The sequence below is a fragment of the Peromyscus maniculatus genome, chromosome 3 (genome assembly GCF_049852395.1).
Source record: "Peromyscus maniculatus bairdii isolate BWxNUB_F1_BW_parent chromosome 3, HU_Pman_BW_mat_3.1, whole genome shotgun sequence".
NCBI classification, from domain to species: Eukaryota; Metazoa; Chordata; class Mammalia; order Rodentia; family Cricetidae; genus Peromyscus; species Peromyscus maniculatus.
In genome coordinates, this window is record NC_134854.1 from 79,210,631 (window position 1) to 79,229,253 (window position 18,623).

An 18,623-nucleotide genomic window follows, 5' to 3' on the forward strand; every position below is an offset into this window, starting at 1 on the left:
GTTAATAAACAGTGGAGTCAGGATGTAAAGCCTGAACTCGGGCTGTAGAGCCTGGCCTCTTACTGTACTACATTTGGTATCTTTATGCTTTATGCTATGATCCGTGGCACTTCAAAACACTTAACTTTGAGGTGTTCTGTTATATTTTTTAAAAATCTATACTCTAGTTTCTTCCTGAATTTAGAAATGAAAGTCAGCCTCATTTCTTGTAAGAACTTGGTCAAAAGCATGACCATCTGTGGAATGAGGAACAAGGGCTTTCTGTGTCCAACAGAAGCATAGTGGTTAGTGCTGCTGGAAGCAAAGGCTTTAGAGAGAGGGGACATCCCACTCTGGCATTGGACCACCAGAGAACACAGACAGTATCATTCCAAACCCTCCAGAAGAAAGAAGGAGGCAGACATGTCTTGTATAAGAAGTAGGAGAGGTACAGCGCATTGTGATCCCACACATCTGCCAAAGAGAGAATTCCACCCCACCCAGCTCTCAAACTTCCCACTGACCTTGAGCGCCTCTGGCCTGTCCCACCAGTCTGGGAGGTTTCATCGATTAACGGACTCACAATCTTTTCAGTCATATCTGTGAGCACAGTGAAGGTGGGTTCCACAATGAAGTCGATAAAACCTACAGAGAAGCAGCAGTGGTTTAGATAACAGTATGCTACCGGGACTAGCCCAGATTTTCCACTGGAAACCAATTAGTCTTTTCTTAACTAACCAACCAAACAAAACACTGTCTACATGGGAGCTCCAGAGCAGCCAAGAACTAGATGGTCTCATTCTTACTGAATGTCATGAGTCAGTTTCATTTCCCCTATATAATTTCCTTAGGGCTTTTTAATAAGTGATTCAATTGAATGCTTAAAAATACAATTTAACACCTGCTATATAATAAGTACTGTGATGTGTTTTGTAAAAGGCTGAAGATGACTAATGCACTCCAACAGCCCTCAAGGAGTTTATAGATAAGATTTAATGGGCACAAAAATGACCCCTACAGTTTCTTCAGGGCCAAAGGAGAAGCCCAGATGAAGGCACCTGGGAAAGAACTAGAACATAATGAAAGGAGATTATTTTACACTATAGAGACCAGTGAGCAGTTGTGTAGATGTTTAGTGTTTGAGCTGAGCTCTTAAGGATGGGTGGCAAGAACAGGGTGGCTATTCACTCTGGGCAGAGGGACTTTCAGAGGTGGAAAAGTGTGCAGGCGGTGTCTGTGCAGTGACTGGGGTGTGGGAATGCTTGGAAGTGGGGGAAAAAAGGTTTGGGGAGGCCAGCTATCCACAGCTCAGGGAGGGAAATTCCTGGGGTTTAGAATCGGAGAAGTTCTGGGCTGGCCTGCTCCGGGCAGCTTTGTGATGATACATTTAAATGAGCTTTGATACAGTCCATGCAGCAAGAGGCATGGAAAGGCCGTGAGGAGGAAGGACAGGGGGTGGGGAAATCTTGTTAGGAGCGATTGCAGCTGCTCAAACAGAAGGTAAGGAACCGAGACCCAGAGCTGTTGTGAAGTGGGCACCAAGGGCACAGAGAGCGCAGGAGGCAGCATTGCTCTAGAGGGATCCCTCTCCGAGGCTCCAGCAACACAGCGGAAGGAATGAGAGAAGACAGGATGGGCTGCAAGCTGCTGGCCTGACATACAGGAGGCAGAACCTCCTGCAAAGAGTTAGAAGAAAGGACTAGAAACTGAGTTAGGGTCATTAGTGAAATGAAACCTTTTAAGATGGCCATACTGGGGAGATAGCAAAAGCTGGCTTACATAGATCATCTTAACTCAAAGCCCAAAACACAACCACAATAACGAGAGAGAAAGAAAGAAAACTAGCTGAGTATTTGTGACACACTGAGTGAAAATAGTACACACGCTGGCACTAGCAGGGAGTGGAGTAAGTCATCCATAGTCACACATAAGGAAGGAAACAAACACCCACGCAGGGGGTCACTGCCCACTCCTCTGAATGGGTGTCTGGAAATGCAGGGATGAGTATTTAGTTGTCACAGTTACTAAGGGGGGAGCAATACTGGTGCTAATACTCAGCAGAGAAGGGTGTTACAACTATAGTGTAAACAACAAAATAAGAACTGTCTATCTAATAAGGAAACATTGGTAAGAGTTCACTATAATTTAATTTTGAGCTCAAACTGCAGTATTTGATGATACACAGAATTCTTTTTTTTTTTTTAATTTTATTTTATTTTACAATACCATTCAGTTCTACATATCAGCCACGGGTTCCCCTGTTCTCCCCCCTCCCGCCCATCTCCCATTTCCCCCTAGCCCATCCCCCCATTCCCATGTCCTCCAGGGCAAATCCTCCCCCGAGGACTCAGATCAACCTGGTAGACTCAGTCCAGGCAGGTCCAGTCCCCTCCTCCCAGGCAGAGCCAAGCGACCCTGCATAAGCCCCAGGTTTCAAACAGCCAACTCATGCAATGAGCACGACCCCCCATTTCCTACAGGAGCATACAAGCATGGTTGCTATTCTTTGCACAATGTAAAACCCTGGCCTGATTTCTCCCTATAACGTCTCTCACTGTATCCAATTCCCTACCCACTGTCCCTGCCATATCGGAGCTATTGAGAATTCACTGATCATATTAAGCAGCTTTTAATCTCTGCTTTCTCTGTCTCCTGTCTGTGGTGTCGTTTTATCCACCACTAAGTCATTGCTAACATGTACCACTATCTATCACTACCTGCCTAGACACTACTTGCATCCTTCTTCAGATGTAGCTCAAACATTAGCCCTTAATAAGTCCGTGTGGACCACCTGACTCTAATGGTTCTCATACTGTCTGTGTATTCCACTGTAAAATGTTAAGAATTCTTCCTTTAACATGCATAATGCTCTAGCACACTTTGTTTTCCTAACATCTTGCCCACTGTCTAATACTGCTTTAATAAAATCTTTAAAAGCAGGTACCATGTATAGTTAATTTTTGACTTCATGGCATCTATTATAATTCCTAGCCATATCCAGTACCCAACCGGAACCCAAGACATATGATGAAACAGATAAAACAATGAATGATCATATAAAGCTCAAGCAGATAGAAGGCACAGTGGCACACGTTCTCAATCTTAGCACCTGGGAGTCAAAGGCAGGAAGGTCAGGAGGTCAGAAGGCCAAGGTCCTTAGCTATACAGCCAGTTCACAGTCAGCCTGAGCTGAAGGTTAGCTTTAGCTAAATGGCCAGTTTATGCCCAGCCTGGATTACAGGAGACACTATCTCTCCTCCAAACTGAAGAAGAAAAGGCAGTAATTGCTTATTAAATTGATTTTTGAGTGGTCACAGACTCTTCTAAAGTAGAGTTCACTCACGATATTTATTTTATGTGTAACATGTGACACTGTTTCCCTCTCCCACAGCTGAGGGTTTTTGTAATACATGTATTATGGTGATTCCTTTTTCTTTTCCTTTTCCTTTTTTTTGTACCCAAGAAAAAGAGTGAGAAAACAAAAACAATTGAAGAGAGGCCTCCCAGGAAGGAGGAAAGTCCTAAACTTGGACAGAAGAATCATCAAGAAAGGGAGATAGCCAGGCGGTAGTGGCACACTCCTTTAATTCCAGCATTTGGCAGACAGAGGCAGGTGGATCTCTGAGTTTGAGGCCAGCATGGTCTACAGAGCAAGTTCCAGGACAGCCAGAGCTCCAAAGAGAAACCCTGTCTTGGATTTCAAAAAAAAAAGCAGAGGTGGCGGAGGGGGAGGGGGAGGGGGAGGAGTGGGGGAGGGGTGGGGGTGGGGGTATGATAGGATGACTTCCAGTGTTGAAGCCCAGTAGGGAACTGAAGCAAGATGGGCTCCCCAACTACAGCATGCCCCGCGTGGCCATTTCCTCAGGAAGTTGAAGCCCTCTTTCCTTTTGGCAAGAATGATGGGGACTCCAGAGTTTCTCTGTCTAATGTCCCCCCAGAACAAGCCACAGTCCAGAGAGAACGATATCACTTCACCCTGCCAAGGACTGACAGCAGTGAGCCAGAGCCCCAGCTGGGATCCCCGCACCCAGCAGCCCTGCCCGCCACAGATTTGCCATCTGATGCTCCTTCAAAGCAGCTGGCAAATACCTACCCACTTGGGACTGAGCAACCATGGTGGACTTTCTGTCACACAGAGGAGAAAATGGCAGCCCCAGCTCAGCTTCTCTGTCACCCTAGAAAAACAGAAGGTCACAGTAAACAAAAGAACAGGCTGAGCTGCCCAGATTTTTATTTAGCAACCTCAGCTACCACTTAGGCCACTTATCTTTATTTTAATTATTACAATTACATTGTGTAAGAGGTCCTGGTGGGCCTGCTCCTCCAAACAAAAGACACCAAGAAGTGGTGGCTTCCGGAGAGCAATCATTCCCTCTGACTGCAAAGTCTCACGCTGTCCCAAAGAAAGCTTCACTGGGCAGCAATAGGTTCCCCATGGAAAACCAGGCAGCAGTCCATGTGTCCTGTGGCCTAGAGCCAACGTCACAGTCAAAAGGGCCCTGCTCCCCACAGTGTTCCTGCAGCTACCTATGGCCCTCTTCTAGCCACTAAACCCTGCGTGGTGAGTCATGTTCAAAAGGGAAATTCAAACTGACTGATGTGGCTTTGTCCCTTAACATTACCTAAAGCCACACACACACAGAGTGCGTACTTCTGTGTTTCCTGTCCTAACACTTGGTTTACAGTGAAAAGTGGACCAGAAAGAACCAGTTATTAGACATCAGTACAGCATAACTGTTCGGACAAAGTATTGTTCATGGCACCCAAAAGTACCGCTCTAATAAAAGCACTATGGGACGTCTAACTGTCGATGGAGGTGGCTTTTAAAAACATGAAATACAAGTTCAATCTTTCTGTCATGTCCAGAGGAAGGAGAAGAATATATCTCCTCATGTCTGTCAGTGGACTGTGTTCTTCTTCTTTTTTTTTTTTTTTTAGGTAGAAACTCACTCAGGATAATGGCTACCAGTCTGTGCTTGAATCCTGTCTTATTGCTGTGGTGTACGGTCCTAGGAAGGTCACTCACTGTCCTTTGCTATTTCACAACTTTCCATCTGTTAAATGTAGGTAACAGTCTAGACCTAAAGGGCTTATCATGAGGCAAAATGATAAAAACACGTATAGGCAAACAAAAGAACTACTAAAGAATTACTGCTGCCATAGAGAAAGCCATATTTGAAGTTGAGCTTTGAGAAACATGGAATGAATTTGTTCTAGCTAGCCTACCCTAATTGTAATGAATGTTACCATTGTATTAATAGCACTCAGAAACCCTAATAGCCTGCAGCCAAGACTGTCTCAACATCTGAATGCTTATTTCTAAATAATGTTACCAAGGAGTCAGATAAGAATTCTAGCAAAAGCACCAGGTAGATTTTAAGAGGCTTTATATTGATCAGAGCTATCACATAGCTCTGATACAAGAGCCTAATGCCTACAAAGAGCCTACAACCAAATGACATAGAAGCAGCATTTATGGAGCAAAAAGTCTAATGCACAGGAAGAAAAAATAATAGAAACACCTGCCAGCCCATGGCAGCTCACATATTTAAAAATGTTATATAAAAATCTAAGTTATTTAACTGACACCGTGAAGAAGGCAAATTGCTACGGTTGAATATAAAATGTGTTGACCACTTGGTCCCCAGCTGGTACAACGGACCCAGTCCTGATGAGTTCAGAGCTGAATGGTTTAAAGGAAGTGAGTCACTAGGGCCTCATCTCTAAAGGGTATATATTTCATGTCCTCAGAACTTTCTTCTCTGGCTCTCTTGGCTTCCTGGTCGCCAGGAGGGGAGCAGTATTCTTCTTCCCTGACAGCATGCCCCAGTGTTTCTGTCTTGCCACAGGCCTAAGCACAATAGAGCAGGTTAATAATGCACTGAAACCTCTGCACCCAGGAGCCCGCCTATACCTTTCCTCTTTTACGTTCATATTCTCAGATGTCTTGTCACAGTAGAGAAGATTTACTACCATATAGATACATCTGATAGTCTTTTGACTGTATGCTGAAATAAGACGCAGAAGTCTTCCATGATCCACAGACAAGCACAAAGGTGCTGTATGCATACAGTTAATTTAAGCTCCAAATAAAAAAATAAGAAATTATTTGGTCAATAAAAAGAAAGTAATTTGGAATCTATTAAGTGAAGAAACATATCACAAAAAAAAAGTTTGAAAATATTCTATTTGAGGTAACTCTTGGTTAAAAGAAAAATGAAAAGCAAATTTAAAGACTAGTTACTAAAGACTGCCTTGGAGCACAGTGTGTCAGAAGCATCAGTAAACAAATACTTCTCAGTTTCTGTTTTCTAAATAAACAAAAAACAAAGGCAAATGAAGTGAGCATTGAACTCAGGGAGTTAGAAAAATAAAAGTAAATGAGATGAATAAAGATGCAAACAGGATCACTAAAGAAGAAAGAAACACTAAAATAACAACACAATCTTGTAGGGGAGAGAGGGAAAACACTCAGCAATGCATATGAAATAAAAACAAACAAGGAAACCCCCACAGACACAGAAGAAATGAAAAGAACTGTGAGATGTTTCCAAACTGTAAAAGTACACAGTGATACAAAGAAAATGAACCTCAAAGCTTCTCAGAATGAAATGGATTTACCAAGGCAGACATCTTATTTTTTTTCAAAGTCAGTGTTTCATTTGAAAGCACCCTGACGCTGTAGCATGAATTCTGTAGAATGTAGTTATGAAGCTGAAGATGGCACTCCATCCTATAGAAGAGCAAGGATGCCTACCTATGTTCGCAAGGGCTAGCTATCCTGTTATTTTGAAGTATCGCCCAACTTTCTGAATGTAATCTTAAGAGGCTCTATGGGATTTCCCATGTGAACTGTCCAGTTTCAAAGCTATCATTGAGAGCTGGAGGAGCATTACTCCGAGTTTCATGGGTTACCAGCTATGCTTTGGCATCTGGGGTAAGACAATAAAACTACTTTAGAGAATTACATTCACTAAAACCAGTTCAAGTCCAGTGAATTAACACACCAGTCCTAATAGGCCAAGAAATTCAGTATGGTTATTTCCATACTGCCCTTAGCACATTTTCATTTCATTTGAGTCTCTGTGTGTATGCATGTAAACAAGGTTTCCTTTATGGTGAGGAAATAGTGTTCACATAATTAAGTAATTCACATACTCTCATAATTCAAAAAAAGGAATCACTTCAGTATATAAAACTTATGTGAGTTAGCCATGATCTGTCCACTGGCCACAGACTGAATATTACTAGCATAAGGGAGGTATTTTTACAAAACTACATCAAAGGGAGCATATGAAGAAAGGAGAGGGTGAGTATTTATAGAAAGGTCTCATGCTGGTGTTAGAAAACCAGCCATTTAAAAATTGCTTAACATAAGCCCTGAATGAAAGATGAATATGTAGTTGGTTAGCCTTGCATGCACATCGGGGTCACAACTGTGTCATTCAAGCCCCTCCCATGCCCACACTTCACTCCACTCTACTCATCAGACAGCCTGGGAATTTCTCTGGAGACCACGTAACGAGTGTGCAAAGGAGACTTCCTATATAAGGTCAGGGCACATGAGCTTGGTGTAAGGGTGGTTGTGCATTTGTGGAGTGGCACCCATGGACACACTGAAGACAACACAGGATATTCGATGCTGAAAGGTTCTTAAGAATATTTGTCCAAACTTACCCTGAATCTTTTCTGTTCCCTCAAAAAACAAACAAACAAACAAACAAAAAAACCAAACCAAAATAGACAACCCAAAAGACAAGGGAATTAGAAAAGTGACTTAGTCCTGGGCTGCAAAGCAGTTGGAATAAAGCTCCAATGGACAGTTTGGGGCTTTAGTGACTGTTAACTCTGGTCCCACTGACTACTGGACAATATGTACAGTTTTAGGGAAAAAAATACACGTAATTTTTTGTGCAATTATTTCCCCATTCAAACTAAGAGCATTAGGAGACTTTCATACCCAAGCCCAAGGTAACCAGTGTACAAGTGTGTCCCCACAGCTAAGATGGTGGAGACTTACTCCTCAAGGTCATATGGTAATAGTATTTAGAGGTGAAGTCTTTGGGAGATAACACAGATTAGAAAAGATCTTGAGAGTGGGTCACTAATACCCCATGAAGGTGTCATTGACTTTAAAGCAGAGCAACCAGAGCTAGCACTGTGATGCCCCCAACAAGTGGGCTTACCAGATGCCAGTGCCAGGCTCAAGGAGTTCTAGGTTCCAAAGCCATGACCTAAAGAAATCTCTATTCTTTACAAATTATCTCATCTCAGGTATGGTATTATAGCAACAGAAAATGAACTGTGGCTCAGAGAAAGAACCTACCCCTAGTCATCTGAGGGAACAATGGAAAGACGTGGTATTAAGTGCTGTTTTATGAGGGTTAGAGTTCTCAAACCCCATGTTGTGCGCTTCCCCTTTTGAATGAACAAGAATTAGCTGAGTTCATTTACTAATATGAACTAATAGTAACTGAGGTCTGTGATCTACATTTTATTGACTGAGCCTCAGGACTTCATATCTCAAAGCAGGTATCTGTGTGGCAGCTCTTCTCAAGGCGAGGCCAGCATCCGTGTCAGGCTGGAGAACTAACCCTAACCCCAAAGACATCTGTCTTGGTGACATGCACTTACTTTCTTTCTTTTATTCTGTTATATTTACATATTTGTATTTGTCTTAAAGCAATGCATACTCATTAAAGACTCTATTCTTACAGATAACACAACTCCGGATTAAAAGTGTCGCTAAATTTAAATGCACTTGAACAATAATTCCTAGTGATTTCTTGACTCAGAGTTGCCATATCTTAGTTTTGGAACATTGTGTCACCACTCATCCATCAAAACAAAGAACCTATCCAATAATAAGACATGAGTCAAAGATTATCAACTTAGTCCCACAGGGCGATACCAAAATAACACTTTTGGTAACTGATGGGGAGGTCGGGGGGAAAAAAGTCCTTTTCAAATGACACTTAGACAAGAGACTGCCACAAGGAAACACACTTCTTCTAAGCAGAAATGCCTTAGAGAGAACACATTTCACAATGTCTTAAGAATCATAATTTAGGTAAAAGTCAAGCATTACATATACAGAAAAAAACAACTGAGAAAACCCTCCTTCTTCAAAGAAAATAATTATGTCCTCCATGGTCCTTGCCAGAGAGTTGCTGAAATATTCAATTCCCAAATTATCCAGTGCCAGCCCTGGTGAGCAGCAAGAGACAAGGTACCTGTCTGAAGAACTCCTCCAGGAGAGACATGGTCCAGCGGTGGTGCAGGTCCCATGCTTTCGCGGGATGGCTGATGTCTGCTGTGTGCAGCATCAGGGATAAGGCTTTTGGCTTTTCAATTCTGCAAACCCAACACATGGAAGCACACAGTGACCACAGGCCTCAAACACTGGGAGTTGCAAAAATCTTTAAAATCACCTCTGCTTGTCCACAAAAAACCCAATTGACACCGATATAAGGAAAGGACAAATTGCCTATCAGTACTGCCACCACGCTGATTGAACGAACATTCAGTATTTACTGAAAAAGGTCCTTCTCATTTAACCAGTTTATAGAATGGCTGCATTTTTCAACCAGGCAACAAAAATCTAAACAATTCTTTCTTTCTTTAGTTACCTCTACATTCATCAGACCTTTGATTATTTAATTACTAACAGGGTAATGATAATAATTGCGGCTAACTAGTACTGTGTCTTGTATTTACTCCAACTCTGATTCTGATAAACCTCTAATTGTGAGATGCTGTATGATGTTCAAGCTCTTTGCTCCAGACATCATTACTTTCTGAGATAACCCAACCATTATCCTGAAGGTGATGTGTTTTAAATGCATAAAATATGCAAATTTTAGACTAAGCCCTATGACAACATGATGTCACAGGCTACTCACGCTTCTGGCTGCTGCAGGGCTGTCTTCATGGCTTTGATTTGCTGGAAATGACAGGACATATCCGTGGCCATTACCATCTCAATTACCAAGGTTCGAAACTCCCTTTTGGGGACACCCGTGAGGAAAGGGCATGAAAACAAAGAAAATGAAAATCCAACTTATTTTTTGCCACATTTAGTCAAAATCATTTAATTATTTCAGCATTTCAAATCTAATGTCAGTCTTTTTGGTGGAATTTTTATAAAGTGGGATATAAATGAAGGTTAAAGACAAAGGAACAATTAATTAAGAATATGATGGGGGGGAGTGTAGAGAGATTGCTCAGTAGTTAAGAGCATTTAATCCTCTTGCAGAGGTCCTGAGTTTGATTCTAAGCACCCACATCAGGTAGATCACCTCCCTGAGCACTTGCATTCATGTGAACATACCCATGCACAGACACACATACATGCATAGAATTTACAAATAAAATAAGTCTTTACAAAAGAACATGATATATCTGTCAGTTGGAAAAATAAACCTACAGGGAAAGTTACAGTGATGCTGAAGTATGAATTAAAGTGTTCACTTCACAGTTAAATCCATTTTTAAGATAAAACTAACTTGAAATAATCCTAGAAACTAGACTGATAATTTATTGGGTACATTGTGTAGTCCACATTTTAAAAACAGGCTTTATTTTTTTAAGGTACTTTTAATCTTACAGAAAAAATGGAGAAGGATAAATCATCCTCTCTGCTGTGGTTTCCCTAATCATAAACATTCTGTGCTTATGTGGGGTTCATGAGTTACAACTGATAAACCAATGTCAATACATTTATTAAATGAGCCAGACAATGGTGACACACACCTTTAATCCCAGCACTCGGGAGGCAGAGGCAGGCAGATCTCTGTGAGTTTGAAGTCAGCCTGGTCTATAGAGTGAGTTCCAGGACAGCCAGGATGACACAGAGAGACCTTGTCTTGAAAACCCAAAAACCAAACAAACATTTATTAAATGAAGTCCATAGCTTACTTAGGGCTCACTCATCATATTGCACAGTTCCACAGGACTTGACAAATGCCCTGCCATGTGTCTATATTTTAGCATCATATAGAATAATTTCTGAACTCCGAATTTTTCTGTTATTTCCCCCTCCCCTGAACTGCTGAAAGCTGCTAGATGCTATACTGAACTAACAACTGCACTGAGGTATAATTTAGCTCAGAATAAACTGCTCCTATAGGAACAGCATGATTCAACCGGTTTTAGCAGCTGAATAAACCTTTGAAAACACCATTACATTCATAACAAATACTTTCATTACTGTCAAGCAGTTCCACTTTCTACTTGTACATATGTATGTATATAATGTGTAGGCATGTATATATGCTTGTAATGTTCATGTATATGAATGTGCACTGAAATGACAAACATATAAGCATGTTATACATGTATACATATACACAATATTTTACAAGCATTATACCTATACATATATACATACTTACATGTATATAAAACAAAATTTTCTCTTTTTGTCTGAGTTCCTTTCCTAGGCATAAGGACTTGCCGCTTATGGTAGAGTGGGTCACCCATACTTCCTTGCTGTTTCCAGGTGAAAGGTATCCCAGCTACTGCAGTTTGTTATCCTGTTGTGTATTTGGTGTATTCTACATCAGTTTAGGGTGAATACAGACAAATTGTCCCTGGGTATCCGTGTGCAAGTCTTTATATGGACATGGCCTCATTGCTTTAGAGCAAATATCCAGAAACAGAAGGGCTGTTCTGTTAGGCACCTGAGCATTTAACTGTATAAAAATCCTGCCAAAGCCCTTGCAAAATGACTGTTTAAGTTCACATTTTTGACAAGCGTGTTAAAGTTCTAGTTTTTTTTTTTCTTGCCTTCTGTCAGCCTTTAATGCTAACCATCCAGTGGGTGGGAAGGGGTATCCTATTGTGGTTTTTATTTGCATTTCCTTGATCAGATACTGTTGCTGAGCACCTCTTGTGTGCTTTTACTGTGTGTGTATCATTTTTTAGGGAACCATGTTTCAATTAATTTTTACTTTTTAAAGGAGGGGTGTTTCTTTAAAAGCTCTCATTATTGAGCCGTCAAGGTACATTATGCTTCTGATACAAACCCCAATAGAATATGCACAGCATCCACGTTTCTCCAGTTTCGTGGCTTAGATCAATCCAGTACCTTCCAACAAGTTTAATTTTCATTAAATAATTTTTTTATTTAAAAAAAAAATGCCTCTCGCCTTTTGTGCTCTAAGAACTCCACATGTCCTGAAGACATTGCTGTGCTTGCCTGTGAAATCCTCACCACTATCATGGTTACTACCGAGCTGGGAGCAAACCCAGGATGCCTGCCACTGAGCTGCATTCTGAACTGAGTGACCATTTCACATGGTTTATTCCTCAATCTGCCGCTTCCCCCAGTTGAGCTATTTCAGCCTGTCTAGGTTTTATGCTCTATTTTATGGCAAAATTTGAGCTGATTTTTGAGTATGGTTTGAAGTAAGAGTCAAAGTTATCGCTTTCCATAGACACCCACTTGTTTTAACACCATTTGCTTAAAATAGTTTCCTTTCCCCACTGATTCAACTTAACACCTTTAACAAAAATCAAGTGGTGAGGGGTCTGAGGAGATACCTCAGTGGATACAGTGCTTGCCAGGCAAGCATAAGGACCTGAGTGTGGGGTGTAGCAGGACACATTTGTAACCTAGCACTGAGGGACAGGGATCAGGACAAGAGGATCTGCTGAGTTTGCTGTTCAGGCAGTACTACCAATAAGTGACCTCCAGGTTCAAGGTAGAGACACTGACTCAAAAAACAAGCTGGAGAGCAGTAGAGGAAGATATCCAACATTGACCTCTGACCTTCCCCCTAAAAGGTTTTAATTAGCATACAAAGTAATAGCTTTCAGTATAGCTGTATGTGCATAAGTATCTCTGCACTTAGATTGCTTTCACCCCTCACCCCTTCTTGCTCCTCCTCTTCCTGAGGAGTACTCATTCTACCTTTATGTCATATGTGTGTTTACCTAATCTAGATTCTGCAGACAAGAGAAAAGTTCAGTACCTTCTGAGTTTGGTTTATTTAATTTAACATGATGACCTCCAGTTCAACTGTTTTTCTATAAATGTCATAATTTCATTCTTCTTTGTGAATGAATAAAACCCCACCGTAGGGGCTGGCAAGATGGCTTAGTGCACTGGTCCTCACCCTTCCTAATGCTATGACCCTGAATACAGTTCCTCATGTTGAGGTGACCCCAACCATAAAGTTACTTCATTGCTACTTCACAACTGGAATTTTGCTATTGTTATGAATTATAGTGTAAATATCTGATATGCAGGATATGTGATATTTGACCCCTGTGAGAGGGTCATTCCATCCCCCAAGGCATTGTGACCCACCTGTGGAAAATCCCTGGCTCAGTGGGTAAAAGCACTTGCCACCAGATCTAACCACCTGAGTCTGATCCCACGTTGTGGAAGAAGAAAACATGGTGCATTGTGGCATGTAGGTACCCACCAACCTTTAACAAACTAATAAACATCATAAAAAGTCCACTGTGTACATGGACCATATTTTCTTTACTCATTCATCCAAGATGGGTGTCCAGGATGATTCATAGCTTGACTCTTGTGAACGCAGTCACAAATAAAGATGGGTGTGCAGGTGTCTCTGTGCTATTCTCACGTATTTCTTCAAGACTGCATCCCAGGAGTGGGAGAGATGAATCATATAGTTGTTCTATTCTTAGTCTTCTGAGATGTTTCCATGCTGATTTCAACAAATCTGATCCTTTATCTCCTACCTTGTGCAAGAATTTCAAATGTAATTTCCTAATGGCTAGCTGCTAGTCTATTATTTTTTACATTAACTTCATATTTAGTGGCCTCATTAAATTCATTATCAGTTTTAGTAGTCACCATAATAGTCTTAAGGCTTTATGTGCAATCAAATCTCTTTTGCTTACAGAAACACTTTATATTGTTCAATGTGGTGGTATTGTGTTCCCCAAAATATTGTGTACCCTAATAAACTTATCTGGGGTCAGAGAATAGAAAAGCCACTAGATACTTAGGATAGGCAGTGGTAGCACATGCCTTTAATCCTAGCATTCCAGAGGCAGAAATCCATCTGTTCAAGGATACAGCCAAGCATGGTGACTCATGTCTTTAATCCCAGAAAGCGAGCCTTTAATCCCAGGGAGTGATGGTAGAAAGCAAAAAGGTATATAAGGCGTGAGGACCAGAAACTAGAAGCATTTGGCTGGTTAAGCATTTGGCTGGTTAAGCTTTCAGGCTTTGGAGCAGCAGTTCAGCTGAGTTTCATTCTGGATGAGGACTCAAAGGTATCCAGTCTGAGGAAACAAGATCAGCTGAGGAACTGGCGAGATGAGGTAGCTGTGGCTTGTTCTGTCTCTCTGATCTTCCAGTGTTCACCCCAATACCTGGCTCTGGGTTTGATTTTATTAATAAGACCTTCTAAGATTAATGCTACAGTTCAATGTAAGATCAGGCATCCTAATCTTGTCCCCTGTCTTCAGTTGGAAGTGCTCAGCTTTCACCATGAAGGCTGACACCAGCTGTGGCTTTACACCGCTGCCTTATCCAACTGAGACGCTATAGGCTCCTCTTTGTTTCTCATTGCAAGAGAGTTTTTACTTGATAAGTAATGACTTTTGTCAAATGTTTGGATATCACTGTTGAAATGACCACATCGTTTGTTTGGGGGTTTTGTTGTTTATTTGTTTGTTTGTTTGAGTGGATGCCTCACTATATGGCTCTGGCTGGCCTGAAATATCTCAGTACGATTCCAACTCAGGATTCCAACTCCTCCTGCCTCAGTCTCCAGTGTGCTGGGATTACAGGCATGTATCAACAACATCTGGCTTTCTTTGCTTGCTTATTTGCTTTTAATATGGCAAATTTTTTAAATTTATTTTAGAGTCCCAAATTAACCGTGCATCTTGGAATAAAATCTCTGTAGTTATCAGGGTTATCCAATACAACACAAATACATTTATGTATATTTACATATAAACATTCATTATAAAATTTACATTTCTTTTTTTATGAGACAGGGTTTCCTATATCCAAGACTGGCTGTGACTTCTCTATGCAGGGGTAGATGACTTTATCCCCCTGTTTCCACTTTCCCAGTGCTGGGACTACAGGTAAGTACAACAAGTTCAATTTTATACAGTTCTAGGGATCAAATCCAGGGCTTCATTCATGATAGGCAAACACTCTACCAACTGACCTAAATCCCAAGCCACGGAACTAACCTACAGACTTATGAAGGTTGACAAGACCAAGGTCAGCTGGAGCAGTCAGCAAGCTAAAGACCTTTAGGGCCAATGATAAACTCCAGTCAAAAAACAACAGACTCAAGATTCAGGAAGAGGGTTTCAGTTCAAATCCAGGAGGTCAGAATTTGATCTTACTTGGGGAAGGGAGTGAACCTTTTATGTATTTAGTCTAACCCTCAGCTCCTTGTGTCAGGCCTCCTAATACTAGGAATGACAGTCTGCCTTACTGATTTATATGTTACTTATTTATATGCCTACTTATTTATATGTTAGCTTCAACTAAAAACAGACTCATGGAAAGAGCTTGAATGCTATTCAGAGAAATATCAAGGCTCACTATGGCCAACTTGAGTTGACGTAAAATTAACCACACTATCCAAATCAGGTTTTTTACATAACATTATTTTAAATGCTAATATTTAACAAGGATTGATGCACTTATGTTCATGGGGTTTACTAGTTCCCAAGATTCATTTTGTGATAGTTTTGTAAAAGTAAAGTGTTTAAAATTATGTCTCTGAGGCAAATTAGAAAGTAGCTTCTTCTTTCAATATTTTATAAATAATTTGCATAACATTGGGATGATCTCTTTTTTGTGTTTTCAAAGACTTCGTTAGAGAGAATATCCAAGGATGGAGGTTTCCTGGTGTGAAGATTTTTGATGGCAAACTCAATGGTTTTAATAGATACAGGAATATTAAAATTATCTATTTTATCTTTTGTGAGGTTTTGTAAATTGTATTTGCAGAGTATTTGTTTATTTAATCAAAGGTTTCAAACATGACGAAATAATATTATATTTTCGAAATATGTAGAATCTGACAATGACAATATATGTTCTATCTCAGTCAAGTTAGAAGCTTATAAATTTTGTTGTTCTTTTCAAAGAAATAGATTTTAGCTTTGTTAATTTTTTCTGTTGTTTGTAATTTTATGGATTTCTTCAGTAAGACTGCTATTTTTGCTTTTCTGTTTAGGCTGAGTGCTGTGCTTACTCTGGCTTCCCTCCATTGCTGTGTTTATATAAGATATTCCAACAAGATTTTCTGATACCTCAGATACATGATTATTTCTGTTCTCCTCAATGTTTTATTTTCTTTGCGGTAGCAGTGGCAAGAGGCACAGATATAAATGGTATGGTGGTTTGAAGGAAATGGCCCCAAAGAGAGTGGCACATTTAGGAGGTGTGGCCTTGTTGGAGTAAGTGTGGTTTTTTTGGAGGAAGTGTGTCAACTGTGGAGGCAGGCTTTGAGGTGTCATATATGCTCAAGCTGCATCCTGTGTCTCAGACCACTTCCTGTGACCTACAAGTCAAAATGTAGAACTCCCAGTTCCATCACTATGTCTCCTGCATGCTGCCATGCCCCACCATGCTGATAATGGACTAAACCTCTGAACTGTAAGCCACCCCATTAAATGTTTTCCTTTACAAAAGCCATGGTCATGGTGTCTCTTTGCAGCAATATGAATGCTAACTAAGACAGAAGTTGGTACCAGGGACCGAGGTGTTGCTGTGATAGGCCTGATCATTTTTAATTTGCAGTAATATGGACTTTGGTACTTTGGGTACCAAAAGCAGTGGAGTGCTTTAAGCACCACTTATTGGGCCATATTAGTAGGAGCATGGATGACGGTGGTCCTGAGAATTATTTGAACTATAGGGGACTGACTCAAGAGGTTTTAAAGGAGAAGAATTTTAGTATGTTCCCTAGAGATCATTCTTGTGATATTTTGATGAATTGGCTGCCTTTTGCCCTATCTGAAGAGTCTGCCTGAGGCTAAAGTGAAGAGTTTTGGATTAATTCCATTGACCAAGGAAATCTCAAAACAGCCTAGTAGAGATTATGTCATGTGGTTATTAGTGATGATAATCAAGATTTATAATGAAAAGCTGGGCAGGATAAATTACAAAATGTAAAATATGAGGAGAAAAAGAGCACCAGGAAGCAGAATGGAGCTACCTCACGTGTTCAAGAAGATAAACAGTAAAAAATGGAATAAAGGGAGTAATGACCTCAGGGCAAGATCCCACCCAGCTAAGTTTCCAACTTGTGAAAAGGGATGAAAGAAAAGTTTAGGCAGGGTGGTTGTGGCACATGCCTTTAATCCCAGCACTCCAGAGGCAGAGACTGGCAGATCTCTGAGTTTGAGGCCAGCCTGATCTACAGAACAAGTTCCAGGATAGCCAAGTTTAGTCAGTGAAGGAAACCCTGGAAAACAAAAAGCTGATTAAGATGTAATTGAATGAGGAGGCCATGATCCATCCCCATCAAGCAGCAGAACTTGGCAGCTTCAGCCATGTGGTTCTGGCTTTAAAGTCAAGGATAGAAGAAAGGGGCTATGGAGTTTGCCTTCATGATTAAGAAAAGCCACTGAGGTCAGGCACGTGTCAGGAGTGTCCCTGAATAGAGGTCTAGAGAGACCATTGTATGAAGCTGTGAAGTTGAAGCCTGGATTGCCTGGGAGATCCCACGATTTTGGTGATGCCAGAGTCCTGCCAAGGAAAGCTGCTAACAGCGAGCGGAACCAGTCCAAGGGAAAGTGTGTTGCAGAGACCAAAGCTGAAAGGAGTTGGAGATCTGAAGAGCACTTTGACATCAGACATGGAGATCCAGAGTTTGGAGTTTGGCCAGTTGGTTTTTGGTGTTGCTTTGGTCCAGTATTTCCTCACTATCCTCTCTTTCCTACGTTTTGGAATGGTAATATATATCCTGTGCTATTATATGTTGGAAGAATGTGATCTGTTTTATTATTTTGATTTTATAGGGGATTGCAGTTAAGAGATTACATGAATCTCAGATGAGACTTGAAACTTCAGACTTTGAAGTAAGTTTGAAACTGTTATAATCTATGGGGACTTTTGAAGTTGGACTGAAAGCATTTTTGCATTCTGATACAGCTACAACCCTTTGGAGGCCAGGGAGTGGAATGTGTGGTTTGAAAGAAAATGGCCCTCAAAGGGAGTGGCACTATTAAGAGGTGTGGCTTTATTGGAGTAGGTGTGGCCTTGTTGGAGCAAGTGCATCACTGTGGGGGTGGGCTTTCAGCTCTCATATAAGCTCAAGCCATGCCCAGTGTCTGAGACCACTTCCTGTTGCCTGTGCAAGATGTAGAACTCTCAGCTCCCTCTCCAGCACATGTCTGCCCACATGCTGACATGCTCCCTGCCATGATGATAATGGACTAAACTTCTGAAAATATAAGTTGCCACCTCAGTGAAATGTTTTCCTTTATAAGAGCTGCCATGGTCATGTTGTCTCTTCACAGTAATAGAAACCCTAACAAGACAGGCAATAAGTACATAGACTTCACTAAACTAATTTCAAGGGACTACATTGACTGTGTCTACATTAATTCACCTATGTGGTTTGAATCACTCCATTTTATAACGTATTAATCAGAGGCTATATCCAAATGGTTTAAGCCAA

The 18,623-nt window shown here is 41.0% G+C and overlaps 1 protein-coding gene across 7 annotated transcripts in view; it reads right to left on the minus strand.

The window, feature by feature from the left end:
- Pde1c (phosphodiesterase 1C) overlaps positions 1–18,623 on the minus strand; it is a 429,787-nt gene that overhangs the window by 74,624 nt on the left and 336,540 nt on the right. For all 7 annotated transcript variants that reach the window (XM_042273371.2, XM_076566854.1, XM_042273374.2 and 4 more), the window contains 4 exons: positions 9,882–9,983; positions 9,213–9,333; positions 4,073–4,154; positions 504–624 (listed from right to left, as the gene is read on the minus strand). In XM_042273371.2, the coding sequence (XP_042129305.1) occupies positions 504–624; positions 4,073–4,154; positions 9,213–9,333; positions 9,882–9,983 (426 nt within the window). The remainder of the gene's footprint in view (positions 1–503; positions 625–4,072; positions 4,155–9,212; positions 9,334–9,881; positions 9,984–18,623) is intronic.